At 50.2% G+C, this 18273-nt stretch overlaps 1 protein-coding gene across 1 annotated transcript; it reads right to left on the bottom strand.

Moving 5' to 3' along the window:
* Positions 1-652: 652 nt before the first annotated feature.
* Positions 653-18211, bottom strand: IVD (isovaleryl-CoA dehydrogenase). Its single transcript, XM_075426639.1, has 12 exons — positions 18074-18211; positions 15424-15513; positions 13578-13629; positions 10618-10787; positions 8997-9090; positions 8401-8537; positions 7328-7424; positions 4165-4258; positions 3139-3220; positions 2662-2766; positions 1951-2023; positions 653-1843 (listed from the first exon to the last, which is right to left on the bottom strand). The coding sequence occupies exons 1-12, from the start codon at positions 18209-18211 to the stop codon at positions 1710-1712; spliced, it is 1266 nt and encodes a 421-aa protein (XP_075282754.1). The 3' UTR covers positions 653-1709.
* Positions 18212-18273: the final 62 nt, after the last annotated feature.

Raw genomic sequence — 18273 nt, forward strand, 5'->3', positions numbered from 1 at the left:
TCCAGTTCGATTTGCCATTTTACTGGGACGCAGACACCGCAGGTGCGGCTGAGAGCGGGTGAGCTGCTGCCATCCTGCCCTGGCCGCAGCCCGCCGCGCCTCGGGGACTCGGGGTGCAGGAGGAGACGGCGGCTGTAACCACCCTGCAGTAAAAGATCAATGTCTGGTCACATTAATAAATTCTTACGCTGATGCACAGTAACGCGCTTCGCGGTTCGCACGTGGAGGGCGCTTCACTTGTGCTTCAGGGCTCATTTCCGAAGCGTGTTCGGGCGCAGCTCAGCAAGGTGCCCCCGGGAGGGCACCTCTGCCCCCTCTCCGCTACCTCCACATCGGAAAATCGGACCCTGGGCCCCCCCGGGTGCGAGCCACCTCCCGCAGCCCGGTGAACGCCAGCTCCGGGAGGAAGGCGCTGCCACCGTGACTTCCGAAGCTCCTTCTCGCTCCCAGCGAAGCCAAGTTTTGTAACTTTTTCTGATCGCTTGGTGACCTACCTGGCGATTCAGGAAAGTAACTTTTTCTTCAATCTGTGGCATTTTGAAATGCTGTATTAGTCTACTGTCACCTACTATAGACAGATGTCAACTACAACCCAAAAAAAACCTACACAAAGCTTTAAGCTCTTTTTTGTTAAAACTGCTGGGAGGTTGCCTACGTGACAACTGTTTAATTAATCATTCTGTCATATTTACAACATCCAATTTCTCTTTGTGATTCACTCTTTAAGGCTGGCAGTACACGGTGCAATTTGCTGTAATAAAGCTAGGTAAACTTCAATTTGCTGCACATAGCACGCGCTGAGAACACCACAAACGCCGCCGCGCTCGCTCTGACGCCGGAGGTGGAGTGCGAGTCCACGCTTCTGCCAAATTAACAACCTTCAGAAAAAACCCAAATAACCCCAGCCCCGAAAGTCAGCCTCCTCCCGCCTGCTTCGTTCAGGTCTGACGTTTCAGCCGTTCCCAGCGTGATGGATGGCGACAGCTCGGCGTGAGTAACGCGGCGGGAGGCAGTCGGAGCAGCACGGGCTTGGGGCTGTGCCCAACCCTCGAGCAGCAGCAGCAGGGGCAGGGAACGCGGTACGCAGAGAAACAGCCGTGGCATTTTAACGAGGTTTTAGGAGTCGTCACCTAAACCACTGCTCGCGCATCGGTGATGCTCGAGTGTTCGTGACAGCCACCCCCGTGATGTGGTTGGCACCAAGTTCCCAAAATGGGAGTTCTTAATCCCATCGGAAGGCCACAATGGGAAGTTTCACCTCCCAGTGGTACCACGCTAAATGCTAGCTGTGTAATGGCACACAGGCTTTTTAAAAAGAAAAAAAACTGTTCCCTGTTGTCCATTTTTTTTGGGGGGGGGTTGACTTTCTGTGCTCAGCAACGGCTGCCTCTGGCTTCAGGCGTACCGCTCACCAGCCTGCTCCGATGGTGATGTGTCCCCCGGGCGGACCTCAGCCCCGTAACGCTGAGAATCAGGGTTGCTTACGAACAGGATGAATCAGGATGAGCACGAGGAGACACCTTTCCTTCCACGCTACCATCTGATTCGTTTTGCCAAAGCCCAGTGCAGCAGCATCTGTTCACAGCGCGGGCAGAAAGAGTCCACAAGCGACGCTCCCAGAATCACAAGCAGGAAGAAGAAGAGTTGTGCGCTCCTCTGCGGTCCAAGGCCTCGTGGTGGTCAGGGTGCTGCCTCTCCACCGGCGGGCGTTACTTAAAAGCAGCATTAAAGGCCCTGCCGATGATAAGTCTGCGCACTTCGCTGGTGCCTGCCCCGATCTCGTAGAGCTTGGCGTCGCGCAGGAAGCGCCCCATGGGATAGTCGTTGATGTAACCGTTCCCACCTGCAGTCAGGGAGAAGCCACAAGTCATTTCTCCTCTCTGATGTCAGAGGCTGGGGGTGGGACGGGAGAGAGCGCTGCTTCCGAGGAAATCCCTGCCGGTGACTTACCCAGACACTGAATCCCATCCAGGGCCACCTGGGTAGCACACTCTGCGGAGTACAGGATCACTCCAGCGCAGTCCTAGGGCAGAGTCACAACGATGACAGAGTCAGCAGCGGTGTCGCCTGCCCTTCGCCAGCCTCCGAGTCGCTCTGACCTTTCCGTTACCCTGCGGACATCTGCCAACAAGCCTGAACTACCCGCTCACAAAGGCACAGGATTCACCCCCCAGCAAGCAAGAGGCTGCAGCAGTCTTTCTCCCACCACAGAACACTTGTGTTAGGTCTGCACAGGCCACGGGAAGACAGAAAAAGAAGAAAAAAAGCTCACGAGGGGAGCTGGTCTCTCACAAACGCACATCACGCCCACAGGAGACCGACGTGGTTTGATCTGGGATGCAGGGCTCTGTGCTCCAACTGTTCAACACCCGGCCCCTCCTCTGATGGCGGCGTGGAGATGAGAACACCTCGGAATGACTGCTACAGCCCCTCACCACAGCCAGGACGCTGCCTCTGGGCTTCACTAAACACCTACTGATGCTGCTCAATCTGCTGCCTTGTAGAACAAGGCTTTCTTTCTCTTTGGAGGGGAAAAAAAGGCACCTAGGGCTGCGAGTGAGTCATTTTAACCCCCAGCACAGAGCTTCCACCCAGCTCACGACCTGGACCAAAGGGAAAGGAATTGCCCCAGCGACACAGCCGAGACGGGAGCGAGCTCACCTTCGCGTTGAAGTGGCCCTGGTCACAGGCCTTTGCCACGTTGTAGACGTACTGCCGACACGCCATCAGCCGCGTGTACATATCGGCCATTTTGCCCTGCATGAGCTGTGTGCCCCAAAGACAAGAGAGACATCAGTGTGAGCGAGGGGAAGATTGTTTTCTGCATGAGCACTGGGGATCACCCATCCCCAAGCCATCACAGAGGAACTAGACCGTGAGCAAACCCGTATGTGCCTGCCGGGTCCAAGGGAGCTGGGGGCTCTGCCAATTCACAGACTCCCAGATGTCAGCCGCAGCCCCTCACCCACCACCAGCCACCTCAGAGATCCTTTCACCTCCTCACATCATTGCACCACGCAGCACAAACCCCAGGCAACCTTCTCCGTGCAAAGCCCTCCCACAACAGAGCTCTTTGTCATCTTGCTTTTCTCTTTAAGAACGAGAAGACAAAAACCTCTAATTCCTTTTCTGCCTCACCTGGAAGTGGCCAATTTTCTGTCCAAACGCTTCTCTTACATGCAGGTATGGAATTGCGTGGTCAAGAACAGCTTGCATGAGCCTAAGGAAAGCACAGATATGCAGGAAAAGGAAGACAACAGAACTATTAATTAATAATAATTAAACCTTGGAAGCACAAGCTAAGGCAAAAAGGTTCTCATACCTAAAATGATGCGCTGCTGTCTTTCCTACAGCTCCACTCAAACAACGCTAAGTAAGATCCCAAGATCCCATTTTTCTCCCTAGTGCTCTACACATTGCTCATTTGGGACATCTTGTGGTAAGGTCTTGCCTCCTTAGTTCAGGAGATCGAGATGAAGGGTCAAAGAGCTTTCTTACCACTGTGGCCACACAGTTTGTGCTGCCTTGCATCTCCAGAGACCACCAGCTCAAGAAGTAGCAGCCAATACTATAAAAAAGTGTGGGCAAGAACAAGAAGGGTGAAAAATCCTCCTTCTGCTTTGTGAAAGATCATCTTTCCACGTGAGGATTAGTACAGAGAGACCACTTGGGAGGACAAAAGGACCAGAGGGTAAAAATAATGACTGGGGAGCTTAAGGACTGAATAAAATGAAGACCAAACCCAGTCCAGTGGTCCCTTCTATGTGGCAGTCTGGATAGTGGTTTGGATTTTAAGGAACCGGTGATGCAAATGAGGAGCTGGTTATTCCCAGAGTAACACACGCGGTAGGGACGCACAAACCAGCAGCCGGGGACCCAGGCAGATTTACCATCTCTGGAAATGGTTACGTCAAGACTAATATTTTCGAAAGCATGCCCTGGAGGGCCAGTGCAAGGAACCACCTGTGGCCTGTGCTGCACTGGAAGGCAGAGATCTGCAAACTTTCCTTCTGGCATTGCTTCTTCTATCCCTCGCCCCTCTGAGGTTCTCCATCCAAGCTGCATCCTGCCGAGAGCTGCAGCCCCAGCTGGACATGCACCGGGCTGGGGGATCGTGAAGGACCCTTCTGGCCTTACAATCCACAAACGACAACAAAGCCTTACCCCAACGGCCCACCAGACAGCACGAGTCTCTCCAGGTCCAATCCACTCATCAGAACGTAGACTCCTTTGCTCAGTGCCCCCAAGACGTTTTCAGCTGCAAATGGCAAAGGGAAATGATTTACTTGCGTGCAGAAGTAAGGCAAGCTGCTGTCTGAGGGCCTGCGTTCACTGCGGAGAGGATCCAGGCTTTCAGTCCCATTCACCTTTCTTTTTGGCTCGAGACACAGTCTGGATGAGCCAGACAGGCGCTGAGGTTTGATACGTATGCTCCCTACCACCGAAACGTCTTCTCAAACCAACCGAAGCCAAAAAGGCAAAGGCACCAAAGGGTCAGGAACTGCATCTACAATCGCTGCTATTCTCTTGCCTGTTTTCTAAAGAGTAAGGCGCTCTCCAGAGATCTTCCCACTCAGCATTTGTACCAACAAGAACAGGAGACTTAACAGGCTGGGAGGACAAACTGGGAGCCCCCTTCATCATCCCATTAGTTTGTATCTACTACAGCTACTGGAGAGAGTCCAGCGGAGGGCCCCGAGGATGAGGAGGGGGCTGGAGCATCTCTCCTACGAGGAGAGGCTGAGCGAGCTGGGCTTGTTCAGCCTGGAGAAGAGAAGGCTGAGAGGGGACCTAATATATACTTACAAATATCTGAAGGGTGGGTGTCAGGAGGATGGGGCCAAGCTCTTTTCAGTAGTGCCCAGCGACAGGACAAGGGGCAAGGGGCACAAATTGAAGCCTGGGAAGTTCCAGCTGAACCCGAGGAAGAACTTCTTCCCTCTGAGGGTGACGGAGCCCTGGCCCAGGCTGCCCAGGGAGGCTGTGGAGTCTCCTTCTCTGGAGATATTCCAGCCCCGCCTGGACAAGGTCCTCTACAGCCTACTGTAGGTGACCCTGCTTCAGCAGGAGGGTTGGACTGGGTGACCCACAGAGGTCCCTGCCAACCCCCACCATTCTGTGATTCTGTGATCTAACCCCAGCTGACAGCGTTACCACCCGATGCCGACCGAGCGCGTATCTGAATGCGTGCAGACCCAGGTCTGATCTGCCTGGGCCGCCTCTCGGGCACTCCCAGGACAGGAGCCACAGCTCACACAGGCAAGCGGTCCACGCTCACCGCTTCTCACACGTCGGAGTGACACATAGATATATGAGTCTTCAGAGATCAGAGAGTACGAGCGGTCATTATCCCCCCTTCTGTGAGGGGTCTCAACAGAACATTGCAGTTGTTATAAATAAACGTTTTCAAAGACAAGTATTATTTCTGTGAAAATGGAACTGGAAAATAGCCACATTAAATAATGGGCTGAGAAAAAAAAAAACCTAAAGAAACCCCTTCCCTTTGGGACAATCTAAAGCACGTGCTGATGTCAACAGGTGTAAGAGGAGAAGCAGGAACAAAAGGGTCGTCTCAGCAAGGCTGTACTCTTACAAAATCAGGAGAGAACTTCAAACCTAACAGCTGTGCTTTGTAGATGGACAGAGATTATCCACTGTTCACGCCATACAGGAGACCTGACATATTCCTCAGGCTTTGATCACAAGAGATCTGAGAGGTGTGATATACAAAGTGAAAATGAGACAGGGCTTGTGGACACACGCAGATAGTCTCCTGAAATAAATAATCTGCTTTTCAGCAGCATAAGCTCACGGACTGCATTGTCTCTTGCTTATTAAAGAGCATGTTGATGTAGCGTACGGAGAAGTGCAGCCTCTGCAGGGCCTTCATCACAAAATTGGAGCTAGAAAAAGGAAGAAGAAGAATGAAGCTTGGCTTTCAAAGAAAACGCTCAAAAGCCTCACAGACAAGAAAGAGAAATACTAATAGCAGACATTATTTTGAAGAACAGAACACAAACGCCAGCATCAGCAATAATAAAGTGACAAAGCTGTTCACGAGCAATGACAGTTCACAGCTTAAGAAAAGGACTGTATAACCTGCACACTTTCCTGTACGTCCAGGGAAGAGGGATGGACAGGTATGTGGTGAGCTGAAGGCCACGCGTGCCGACTGCACAAACAAGGCATACCACAGCAAAAAAATAAAAAGCTGGGGCTCTGAACCAACTTTTACCAAAGCAGCATGACCGACCGAATCCACGGACAGCAGTTACTGTGAGAAAAACACCAGCCCCTCAGCGAGGCATGGCTGCCAGAGAAACCCACGCGTCTGAAAATGGAGGGAGCTGCAGTGCTAGAGGACACCTTAATCTGAGAGAAAGATGCTGCAGACATGTGAAATGGCACTGAACTGCTTCAGCTTCCGAGGCAGAAGATCAGAAGCGGCATTAATGGCCAGAGTGCAAAGCGTGTTACCTTTCAACGCTGCAGCGATGTGCTTCTCCGAGTTCTCAGAAAATGGAAATCCCGTTACCATGAGAACATGCTGCTCGGTACGGATGATCACCCAGGAGATGATCTGAAGACCGGGGCACTGGCCTTTCTGATTTCAGAGCGGGGGGATCCAATAAAGTTAGAAATGTCAGATTTCAGCTGAAATTCTTCCACTTACTGCAAAGCAGCGTTGGGTGGTGTGTGGGGAGCAGGAGAGTTGCTCGCTCTGCAGATACGCAATTAGGATCTTCACGAGTTCAGATAAGGCATCTCCTCTGCCTGCTATACAGAGCCTGTAATTTTTCTATCAACAAAAATGGCCACTGGAGTAACAAAAACGGCCATTACAGCAACCCCTGCTGTACTAACTAATGGGGGAAAAGATGTCCATTTTCATGCCCTGACCCCAAAAGAACTCAGAAATCACAGGCACACCAGAAGCTGTTGGATAGTCTCCACTGAGTTCGGAGGGGAAAAAAAACCAATCAAGGCAAACAGGCGCTCCTATACACAAGATGGGGAGCTCTAACAGAAACAGGCAAGTCTCTCGGGAAGCCTCCCCTAGGCTCTGCAGAAGCAGTGGCTGGGAGTTAGGTCCATGAGGGTGGAACAGCAGCGACCTAACGAAGGATGTGCTCGCTCACTGCAATCCAGCAGACTGCACTTTTCCAGTTTCACCAGCAATCTCGCCAGGCTGCCAAAGAGCAGATAACCATCTGCAAAGCCCTCCAGGTCACAGTCTGAACATGTATGTAATTAGTGATCCAATTTATCTGATGAAGAAGACAGGAAACCACCACATGCATACTGCCACGATTCGAACCCAACTCACCGGGGATCTTGCAGTTCTCAAAGATCAATTCACAGGTATTAGACCCTCTCATTCCCAGCTTATCGAGCTTCTGGGCTGTGCTGAAACCTGGCATTCCCTGCAAAGTCAAGACAGTAAAAACCCATTTCAAATCTCAATTCTGACAGACTAAACAAAATCACTAGATGTCTGTGGAATTTCCCTGACCACGTGAACACGCGTGGGGGTAGCAGCAGGGAGTCAGGGTGAACTGCCCACTCTGGGAACAAGAACAGGTCTCAGTGCGAGTACAGAGGAAGCACACAGATATTAAATAAATAATTTATTCAGACAGCTGCCAGCACTGACTCTCCTGGAATAAGGGTTGCAAGCTTTGAAGGTAACTGAACTATTCTAATCACTCAGTCAGGTTAAGTCCATCAGAAGGTTTACTGATCTCTAAGATTTTGTATTTCCGGTAACATTTATTTTACTGCAGCTTCCTGTCTTCCTTGCGGTGACAGAGATGCGTATAGCATGGTCTCAAATAATTAGAAGGGAAGAAAAAACCCAACAGATTCCTGCTGGCCAAGGGCTCCCCGTTGAACAGCCCGTGTCTGCTCCCTTTGGCCTCTCTGCTTTGCATGCATCTTTGGGCCATTTCAGGATTCCGAAGGGGCAGCACAAGAAAATGGAGGGGAAAAAATGAATAGAGCTATTTTAACGTCTTGGCTTAAAAAAAACCCACATGAAGTTAGATAATGGGATAGCAGGACATATTTACAAGGCCTCCAATGACAATTTTTAGCAACAAGCAAGCCCTTTTATATTAGAATCCTGTCTGTTCTCTCTACATTTCTAGCCCTAAAGACTCGTGACTTGCTTGGATACCAAAACCCAGGAGTGCCCAGCTGACAGTGCAGTGAGCCGTGTCACCGGGGCAGAGGACTAATCTCATCGGTTTATAAAATTCAGGCAGAAAGTAGTTTGTCTTTGAGCAAAGGGCTGACAGTCACAGAAATAAAACTAGCTAGCTTCCCAAAGAGCCAGCTGCAGTGAAGGAGTTAGCTTTAAAAACCACACTACAATAAGCTTGTGAGAATAATCAAACCTACCCTCTCCACAATGAACGCAGTTATACCTCGGGAGGCTGGAACAGCATTAACATCAGTTTTCGCATAAACGATGAGAACATCTGCATCCGGCCCATTGGTGATCCAAAATTTGTTCCCATTCAAAACAAAGTAGTCTCCTAGAAGCAAAGAGCTGCAATCTGTTAGCTGACAACAAACCTATAGCCTCACTCCATCTATTTCAGGTTTGCAAGGATGCTCTTTAAGAGCCCCATAAACAGCACGCACAAATCCTTCCCAAGCTCAAGACAACTCATTTCTTTAACTTCTGGAGTCCAAAGGCAGTTTAATGAACGCCTGACCAACTAAGGCACCTACCACTGGCTCCATCACACTACCAACCTCCAGCACCACAATCAGAAGTCCACTTTGGGTCCTTCAACCACGCACCCTGCATCTTCACCACCTGGCTTCATCACACACTGAATTTCCTGGGAGGCAGCCCAAGCCTGCAAACACGGCCTGGTGTACCCAAGACCAAGCACCGTATCTCAGTGGTGTTGGGCAGGTTAGTCTAAACTTACAGGAGACATTATTTACACCCACTGTCTATCCAGGCAGCACATGGCAGGCTTTACCTTTCTTATCTGCTTTCAGCTTCATGGACACAACATCAGATCCAGCATTGGGTTCGCTCATTGCCAAGGCGCCAATGTGCTCCCCGCTGATCAGCTGGAAGAAAAGACAACTGTAAGAAAGGGAGGAAGAACAGTAGCATTGTTTCTGTTCCCTCTTCAGCCTGCCACCTGTGGGTTTTTTTCCTGTACTGAATCTGCACAGTAGCTGTTCTACGCGAGAACTGCAGCCGAGAGGCGTTGCTCCTGGCAGAGCCCTAGCAGGGAGCTCCCTCGTGCTGCTGTGCTGCGGGACCAGAACCAAATCACGGTGGGATGAGAAGGATGACTCAGCTCGCGGCTGCGCTAGGTGAGCACAGCCCTGCTTAGAAAACACCGTCTCCGGGAAGGTGCCAGAAGAACCATGCAGGCAGCCATATGCCTTTCACAGGCTCCTGGTTCTGCTCTCTATGTCTGCCCTTTTACACAAGCCAGAGGTGTAAAACACAAAAGGCCAATGAGGGGGATGAAAAGAGATTGCAAAGTTCTTGCCGACATTCTCACAGCCCGGTCCCCCCACACTCGCACCACAATGGCAGATGGACACCCTCCTCCCGTGCCTGCTCACACCAGGCTCTGGCATCGCTGTTGCTTCCTCTTCGTCCTGCCCTTTTCTCCTTGCTTTTTTTTTTTTAATTCCCTGTGCACTTTTATCAGCCTTCTCCTCCTTTTACTTTTTTAAAACCAGGCTCCATGCTTACGATACATGTTCAACCCGCTCAATCCATCAGTGCATTTCTACAGAAGTCTTTGTGACATGCTCAAAAGTAGTTAAGTACCACTAAGCACTCTGTCATGAACGAAGGCAAGAACTAAACTAATCACACACCTCATACTGAAAGGCAGTGAACGAGGGCATTAAAATACACCTGAGCAGCAACGGGGACAATTCAGGGTTCTGTCTTAGCAGGCTGCACAATGCTTTGGGGAGGTGACACTGTACTCTGCACGCAGTTTAAATCAAGTTTCTCATGCTAATAATTTGGCTGATAATTTCAGTAGCTGGGATTCAAAGTACTTGTTAAGTTTTTCCATGCATTTAGATACCAAAATCTGTTTAATGACATGCTTTTGAGTCACAAATATCAATGCCCCAAATGATCAAGTTGTTTCACGTGTAGTTAATGAGCATAGCCAACCCAAGCATCTGGGCAGTGAGAAACGGAGAATATAAAGTAGTAAAGCAGCAACCTTCTTTCAGAAATCTCAAAACAATTTGGGAAGTTGGAAGGGTGTCTTCCAGCATCACCTCAAAGCCTCATTTAGTAACGCAGCTCCAGAGAGCTGGACTATGCTGCCAACAGACACGGACTTCAGCACAGGCCGAGGTCAGTATGGATTAACAGGACAAAAATTAACAAGCTGGAGAAGGGCAAGTTTGGCAAGTAAAATATTTCCTGAAGGTTGGGTGATTGAAATCATAGAATCATAGAATCATTAAGTCTGGAAAAGACCTCTGAGATCATCAAGTCCAACCACCAACCCAACACCACCACGCCTGCTGAACACCGTGAAAGACTCTCCTCCCTTCCTAAGCAGCCAAAACCCAAACGCTTTCCAGTTCCCCCCCGTTCCAACCTTGTACCTTCGGCAAGTACTTGTTCTTCTGGGCCTCACTGCCGTTACGCACCAGCTGGTTGATACAGAGGTTTGAGTGGGCACCGTAACTAAGCCCAACAGCTGCTGATGCACGAGAAATTTCCTCCATCACCAGCACGTGGTCCAGATACCCCAGAGCAGATCCACCATATTCCACTAAGAAGAGAAGAGAAACTTCTGGTCAACCACCACAGCGTATATCACACGTGCACAGGATCCCAGGGTCGGGCTCAGTCCTGAACGATATCCAAGACATTTACAAGAGAGCTTCTGGTTTCGACTGACGATGTCCCTGAGCTGGGCACCTCTGGCTTTCCCTGTCCTCTTTGGATTTCAGTTTTCTTGCCATAAAGGCACAGTGACATTACTTCTTCAGCATAATCAATAATTTCCTTGCACAGCACAGCCTCATACATATAACACGTATAAGGATACATCTAAAACTTGCTACCGACACTTGCACAACAGTGAGTGCTTCTTGTCAACCATCCTTAGAGTGCAACCTTAATATTCTCAGGAAGACTAAAGCACAAAGCTGCAACCTGTACTAGGTGAGAGGACAGAGGAACACTGGCACAGTTTGTAAAGCCCACGCATGTTTGTCATAACAAGGACCCCTGAGCACGTGAGGAACCCTCAGACTGCTCGAAAAGTGTGGCACTAGGGACTTCTCTAAGCCCACAAGTGTGCAGGAGACCAGCATTTTGATGGGTGGCCGACTCAGAATGAGAATGATCCATAACTGTAATTGCTGTAATTCCCCAGTACCGAGCATGGGGATTTCAAGAGCGGATGAAGTGAGACAGAGCAGCACGACCATCATAACCGGGAATCCAGCTAGGCACACTGAGCTGAGTCTAAACCCAGTGGTAAAGATTAAACACACACAGTAGAACTGGGGGAGAGGGAGAAGGCAGGAGAAAAAGAGAATGCTGAGAAATGCATGATGGCCTTGAGCAGCTAACAGCCTACATAAATATATACGTACGTATATATACCTACACACACAATGATATACACGCAAATACAGTCACATCCCAATCGAAAAGCTTTGCTCTACAGGCAAGAAACAAGTGAAGAACGAAAGCAGGACAGCACAAACACTGCGAAGCGGCTGGGGAGGTACCCGGGAGCGCTTGCTCATCATCAGCACGAATGCTGCAAGCAAGCAGCAGCAACGGTGAGAGCAAAGCTGTTGGTGTGCTCAGAGCGACCACAGAGCTGAACGCGTAACCTGGGCTCGAAAAGGGCCACTGTCCCTCGCTGGCTGAATTAACGCCACAGCCACCGGCATTATGCACAGCCCTCCCTCCCGCGTCACTCAGCCCGAGCCCTGTCTTCACCCGCAGGGCTCCTCATCCTCTGAAATCACCCCTCTCTACCACAAATCAGTTTAGGGTTTAACAACCAAGATCCTAAAAGACGGGTTTAACAATTTCTCATACGTGCCAAAACAAGAGAGTTTTCATTCCTAAGAGCGGATGGGTTTGGTGCGATCGCCTCAAGAAAGGAAAGGGAAGGGAACCGCCTGCTGCCAGCAGTGCCGGCCCATGACCGCTTTGTACTGCAAGAGGTACGAGAAAATAATCCTGCCAGACCACTTCTCGTATAATACAAACCATAGCGCAGTGCAGAACGGCGCTGCCCTTTCAAAATTACTCTTTATACGTGACGTGCCTGCATTATCGTTCCACGGTAGCTATGTATTAGCATGTCTTAACTTAGCTCTTTATAAAATAAATGGAAAATTACAAACCAACGTAGTTTCCTTAGTTTCAAGAAGAAAACAAAAAGCACTGTTATTTAAAATGCCCCCTTCATAGACTTGATCCACCGGTGCCCAAACACGCCATTTAATCGAGCATATGCCCTCATGAGATTTCACATTATCTTCACATCCCAAACCCCAGCCTCCCCCTCCTACAACAAAACCAATGCCATTAAAGCAAGCGCACGCAACTATACAACCAAAATAAGGGAAAAAATTCTGGGTATAGGAGAGTTTTCGAGGTAAATCTTTGAGGAAATCAAGAAGGACAGGACTTATGAGCAGACGGCTTATTTATAGTGTGGGAAACTGCTGTAAGCCTCAGGCACAACATCAAAGAAGAAAGAAGGTAAGAGTGAGAAGAAACAGGAGCAGCAGTAAATTGGGAAGAGTAAAGAGAAAGAAAGCAGAAATGCAGACTCTTTCAAGCAGACTCAGTGCCACTGAAAGAAACGCAGAGGCATTATTTCAACGCATTGCTATTCAGCGTGCTTCTGCAGAAGCCTTTGCAGACGCACATCCAGAAACACAGACTTTACGACGGGGAAATAAAGGCCCCATTGGCTGCTTTTCTCCACTGAGGGCTTCTCCTCATTACACCGCGCCAGCGCATTCAGCACCACCATGGCAGCCGCAGCAATCTATAACATTAATCAAAACACTTTTCAACCAACCTGGACAAGGCTGAATGAGATTTACCCTGATTTTTTCTGACTGGTTGGATGTGGTCAGCTCTCCATTGGTTATCACAGCTTTTCACAGCACTGTTTCACACCCTCGGACTTCTCCCATTAGAGATGGATGTTTGTTCTAGGATACTTTTATCTATAGCTCTCGTTCTTCAAAACTGGCAGCAAACGCTTCATATTAGCAAAGAGCAAACACGTTTGAGCTGCATATGTTGCATCTGGAGAAACCATTTCTGAACAGGACTTTTAAATTGTAAAAGGTGTTTTGCAACCGCCCAGAAGTCTAACAAGGAAAAAGGATTCCGAACCAGCGAAGAACAGCAAAAGTTCTGAAAGAATTTTTAAAAAACACGAAGACAGGAGCTTCTGGACAAAATGGATGTCACATCACAGATGAGGCTGTTGGGAACTGGAAAGGGCGAGTTTCAGCAGTCTCTCTTTTGTCTGAAGAATCACCCAGCAGAAGGTGAAAGGTGGGAACAGACTTACCAGGAGCTGTGATCCCCAGAACTCCCAGTTCCCCCAGCTTCTTCCAGAACTCCTACAAATACAGAACAAGCAATCAGTCCAGACTCACAGTCAGGGCATCACTGTAAGAAGTCTTCCCAGGCAGCTCACGGGACACATCAATTTACCTTATTCTTGTGATTTCTGGGAGATAAACACATCAATACCTACTCCTCCTGCAGCAGCAGCTCCATCCTCTGGACTAAGAGCCCAGACAGACTCAAGGACATTAGTTATGCTATACATGAGAGCAGTCCGATGAATTCAGTGAAAATTCACATGCCTAAATTTAATTCTGGAAGGACAGGTCCCAAGATTTAACTCCATGCCCAGTTTAAGGAGAATTTTGATGAATTAAAACCTCCCATTAATTTAAAACACTGCACTTCTAGGCTTTCATAGACTATGTCTTGCTAAAGATTATTTAGGATGTTATGACTTCAGTTTCTGCTTGCCTGTTACCTCACGCCTCCCTGTCGCTGTGCTTTGGCAGCGCTGTGTAGGGCTACCAGCCGGTGGCTGCCACAAACAGCAGTTAGCATAAGCTATCCATGACTGAAACCCTGGAAATACTTAGAAGAGTTGCTATCAGCTGGCACTTTAAAACTCCTCTAGTAAAACAGAAAGTGGTAAGCAAAGCCAAGGAAGCCTCCTTGGGAGAGCTTAAAAAAAGGGGCTGTTAGGGCAGACAGAGATGCTGCCTCCTTGCAAGCGGCACTAGAAAAGTTATAAACAGTGACCACGACAGAGAATTTGCAAACACCTTGGGGACTTGTGAAGCTAAAGGAGGGCAAGCTGTCCTCCTTGACCGCTGACTCCTCCGTCTGCCCATCACCCACATTTATCACTCTGCAACGCCACCACCCCGGTGACAGCCAGGTGGGTCCAGGCACAGAGCTGCCTGCAGACCGAGACACACGCATCCGTTGCCTCAGGCACACGGCATCGCAGCGTAAGAGCGACGCTGTGGCATAGCGCAGCAGCAAAGGAGGTCACCAACGAGGACCACCCGCATGCTGGAGGGGCCATCTCTTTGCTGCTGCTTCAGACTGCAGCCTCTCCTCCACGACATGACGGACATACAGGTGAACGCTTGTCCCACGGCCTCAGCGCCCAGCGATAAGATAATTACCAGGGAATAGTCTCCAGAGACTTCAGAAAGTATTATTCGGTAGCTCTGGATGACATCTGGTGTGCTGGACTAAATTTATACACTGAACTTCAAAGCTGCGCATATATCCCTGAAAATGTCAACATCAGAGCTCTGGGAAATCCTAGCAGATGTTCTGAGCTTTTTAAGTCTTACGGAGCTTATGAAAACCAATAGTTAGATCTCTCACTTTCATCAATCGAACCACCCCGCTGCACGGAATTTGTTGTTTTTATTAATAAGGCAAGTTTCAGCTCGACAGCCAAGCCATTCGACGTTTCAGCATTTGCACACAATGTTTTCACAACAGGTTTGAGAGGAAACTCAGATGTCCAAGAAGGGGTCCTGGCTAGGAGAACACAAAGCACGTGTCAGAGCAGGAGACTGAACAGAGCCAAGCAGAAATCCCACGATAAGAATCCAAACACGACCACTACCAATCCTGCTTCCTCCCCCCAACTGCATGCTGCCTGGGTTCTGCCCCAGGTTGCTGAATGTTGTTAACAAAAAGATAAAACAGGAAATCAAAAAATTGGTTTCCTCTATGGCTTGCACGTTTGAAAAAAGAATGCATGTGTTCCTGTGGGGTGGACTGGGATTGTCTGGGTTAACGCACAGATCAAAGTACAGACAGGCTTTCACTGCCGTCTACTTTAAATGCACACATGAAATACTTGCCCGCATGCCTTTGAATTCATTTTCCTGGTCAATCTGTTGGGCCTTCGGAGCCAGATGCTCTTGACAGAACTTTGTCATGGTCTGCCTAAGCTGGAAAAGAGACGAGGAGAAACACATCTGTTACGTCTCAGCAATATATTGTTGCCATCTTCCCTAGGACGCTGCCAGCGTTCCCCTGCCAGGCGACTCCAGGATCCCAAGCCCAGACGCCCAAGACCATAAGGAGATCGATGTTTCGGGTTACCGGCCGTAAGACCATACCAAAGGCCCTTTTGTCCTTCGAAGACTGCTGTACCCAAGCTCCTCTCAGCATCTCCCCTCAACAGCCTCACCCCAGCACCAGAGAACGTTACTGAACGACTGCCTGCAGTGGGGCTGCAGGGGACGGTTTTGGTCAGGAAGCTCTGAAAGCTGCGGAACAGAGCTTACGCTGTATTATCCCCATCCGGTAGCTGCTTATGGTTTCATTTCAATACATGCAAAGGCCCTTAATAGCCATGCATACTAATTAAAATGTGTTAGTGTAGCAAACTGGAACTACATTAGCTATCCCACTATTTTCTTCAAAGGGAAAATCTGATACAGTCAGGTATGCTCATTGTTCCAAGTGTTAAAAATCTCAAAATCTTTTATCTTTTAAAGTGTTTTTAATATAAAGATTTACAAGCTTTGTCTAGATATTATGACAGAGCTTAATAATACCATTTTTGCTTTTGGTTCTTTATTCCTACAAGCTAATGCTGGTGAAGGAGCAGTCTTAGAGACTGAAAGCCTCTGCTGTATAACCAGAACCTGTAGAAGGGGCCGAAGCAACAAACTAAAACACGCCCAGGCTTCTCTGCCCTGCTCTCAACCCCACAACCAAAGCAGCCTCTGCTTTACAATCAAAAAGATCTGCTGGTTTCCATGGCTGCCCAGACCTTGGATTCCAGCACCACCAAACAAGTTTTCCAACGCCGATTTTTTTTTTTTAAGTTTTTAAACGTTAGATCCATTTCTATTGCAACAGAAGTTGATAGCAGGAAACTTGAGCATAAAGTTTAAAAGAAAAAGCAGCTTAAAACTGTAATAAATAATCTTAATCAATTAGAGACTAAGGGATAGACTCAGACAGACATCTTTGATGTTCTAAGACAGTTTATAAGTTACAGTGCTGTTAATTTACAGCTTCACTAGCATTACTGAAGATTTATTTCTGATTTTTTTTCAGCTTTCCAACCAGACAGATATGAACTACAAGAATATTTTCCTCCTTTCACACCCGCTCAGTGCAGGATCATAAAGAAACACCAAGTTAATTTGAGCTCATAAGGCTATAAACCATGCACACAAACCTGGCAAAGAATAATCCTGTGGTAAAAAAGAAGCGAGAATGGGTAAGTTTATCTCGTACATCTGTGCACTTGCACTGTCGTAATTACCTAGAAAGTACCCAGACCCGAGCAGCACCAAGGAGCAGTTTCCCTGGCAGAAGCCAGTCTGGAAGCGGAGGGAAGCAGCTACCTTTCCCTCCACGGCCGGGGCGGCAGGGAACGAGCGCTGCGATGGCAGGCACAGCCTGCTGCTGGGCACAGGAGGAAGCAGTACTGCTAAGAACTATTCTTCTAAGTCTCTAGGTCCCCACTGGGCAGGAGAACAAGGTAGGAGAGCTACAACACTGCTTTTGAGAGGATTGGACAGACCAAATCAATTGAATTCTTTTGCGATCACATTTCCGATCAAACAGGCCCGACGTGAACACAGTGGACATTTTTTTAAAGCAGTGTTTCGTTGTGTGGTGTTTTAGAATCACAGCCTAGTTTGAGTAGGAAGGGACCTTCAGAGGCCACCGAGCCCAACCCCCCTGCAGCGAGCAGGGCCACCTTCAGCTGGATCAGGCTGCTCAGAGCCCCGACCAACCCGGCCTTGAGTCTTCCCAGGGACGGGGCATCTCCCACCTCTCTGAGCAGCCTGTGCCAGGGCCTCACCGCCCTCAGCGTAAAATATTTCTTCCTTAGATCCAGTCCAAACCTCCCCTCTTCCAGTGTAAAGCCGTTTCCCCCTGTCCCGCCGCTCCCTGCCCTGGCCACAGGCCCCTCTCCGGCTCTCTCACTCCCTGCCCTGGCCACAGGCCCCTCTCCAGCTCTCTCGCTCCCTGCCCTGGCCACAGGCCCCTCTCCAGCTCTCTCGCTCCCTGCCCTGGCCACAGGCCCCTCTCCCGCTCTCTCACTCCCTGCCCTGGCCACAGGCCCCTCTCCCGCTCCCTGCCCTTGTCACAGGCCTCTCTCCCGCTCTCTCACTCCCTGCCCTGGCCACAGGCCCCTCCCCAGCTCCCTCGCAGCTCCTCCAGGCCGCAGCAAGGCCTCCCCGCAGCCTCCTCCTCTCCAGGCTGACCAGCCCCAGCTCCCCCGGCCTCTCCTCACACGGGCCCAGCCCCGGCGTCGCTGCTGCGGCTGCCCCACCCCGCTGGGCCCAGGCCTGCCCTGCGCTGAGGGGGCTCCTCCCACCGCCAAGGCCGCTCCCAGGGAGGCTCCCGCCGCGCTCCCTCTGCGCGCCCGGCGATAGGCTGGCCCCCCCCGGCCGCGGCCAATCAGAGCCGGCCATCACCGACACGCCCCCCCCCGGGGTGTGGCCTCCTCGACCGACGGTCCGGTGGTCGGCGGCCCCTCACCTGCCGCTGCTCCGGGCTCAGCCCGTTGACCGCGTCGTCCACCGCCAGCCCGGCGCAGCCCCGCCGCAGCAGCCCCAGCGCTCGGCCCCGCCGCAGCCCCGCGCCCGCCGCCGCCCGCCCGATCACCGCCGCCGCCATGGCTGTCCCCGCGGCCAGCAGCGAGGCGCAGGCGCGGCTCCGCCTCCCCGGCGGGGGGGGGG

Source organism: Opisthocomus hoazin, chromosome 7, assembly GCF_030867145.1.
Source record: "Opisthocomus hoazin isolate bOpiHoa1 chromosome 7, bOpiHoa1.hap1, whole genome shotgun sequence".
Lineage (NCBI taxonomy): Eukaryota > Metazoa > Chordata > Aves > Opisthocomiformes > Opisthocomidae > Opisthocomus > Opisthocomus hoazin.

Bases quoted from the DNA above. Each gene is read 5' to 3' on its own strand.
- IVD (XM_075426639.1), bottom strand. From the start codon at position 18,211: ATGGCGGCGGCGGTGATCGGGCGGGCGGCGGCGGGCGCGGGGCTGCGG. The intron at 7,425-8,400 runs GTAGGTTTGATT...TTGACTTTGCAG, and splicing joins CTGCGTTCATTGTGGAGAGG to GGAATGCCAGGTTTCAGCAC. The intron at 2,767-3,138 runs GTGAGGCAGAAA...TGGGGCACACAG, and splicing joins AGAAAATTGGCCACTTCCAG to CTCATGCAGGGCAAAATGGC.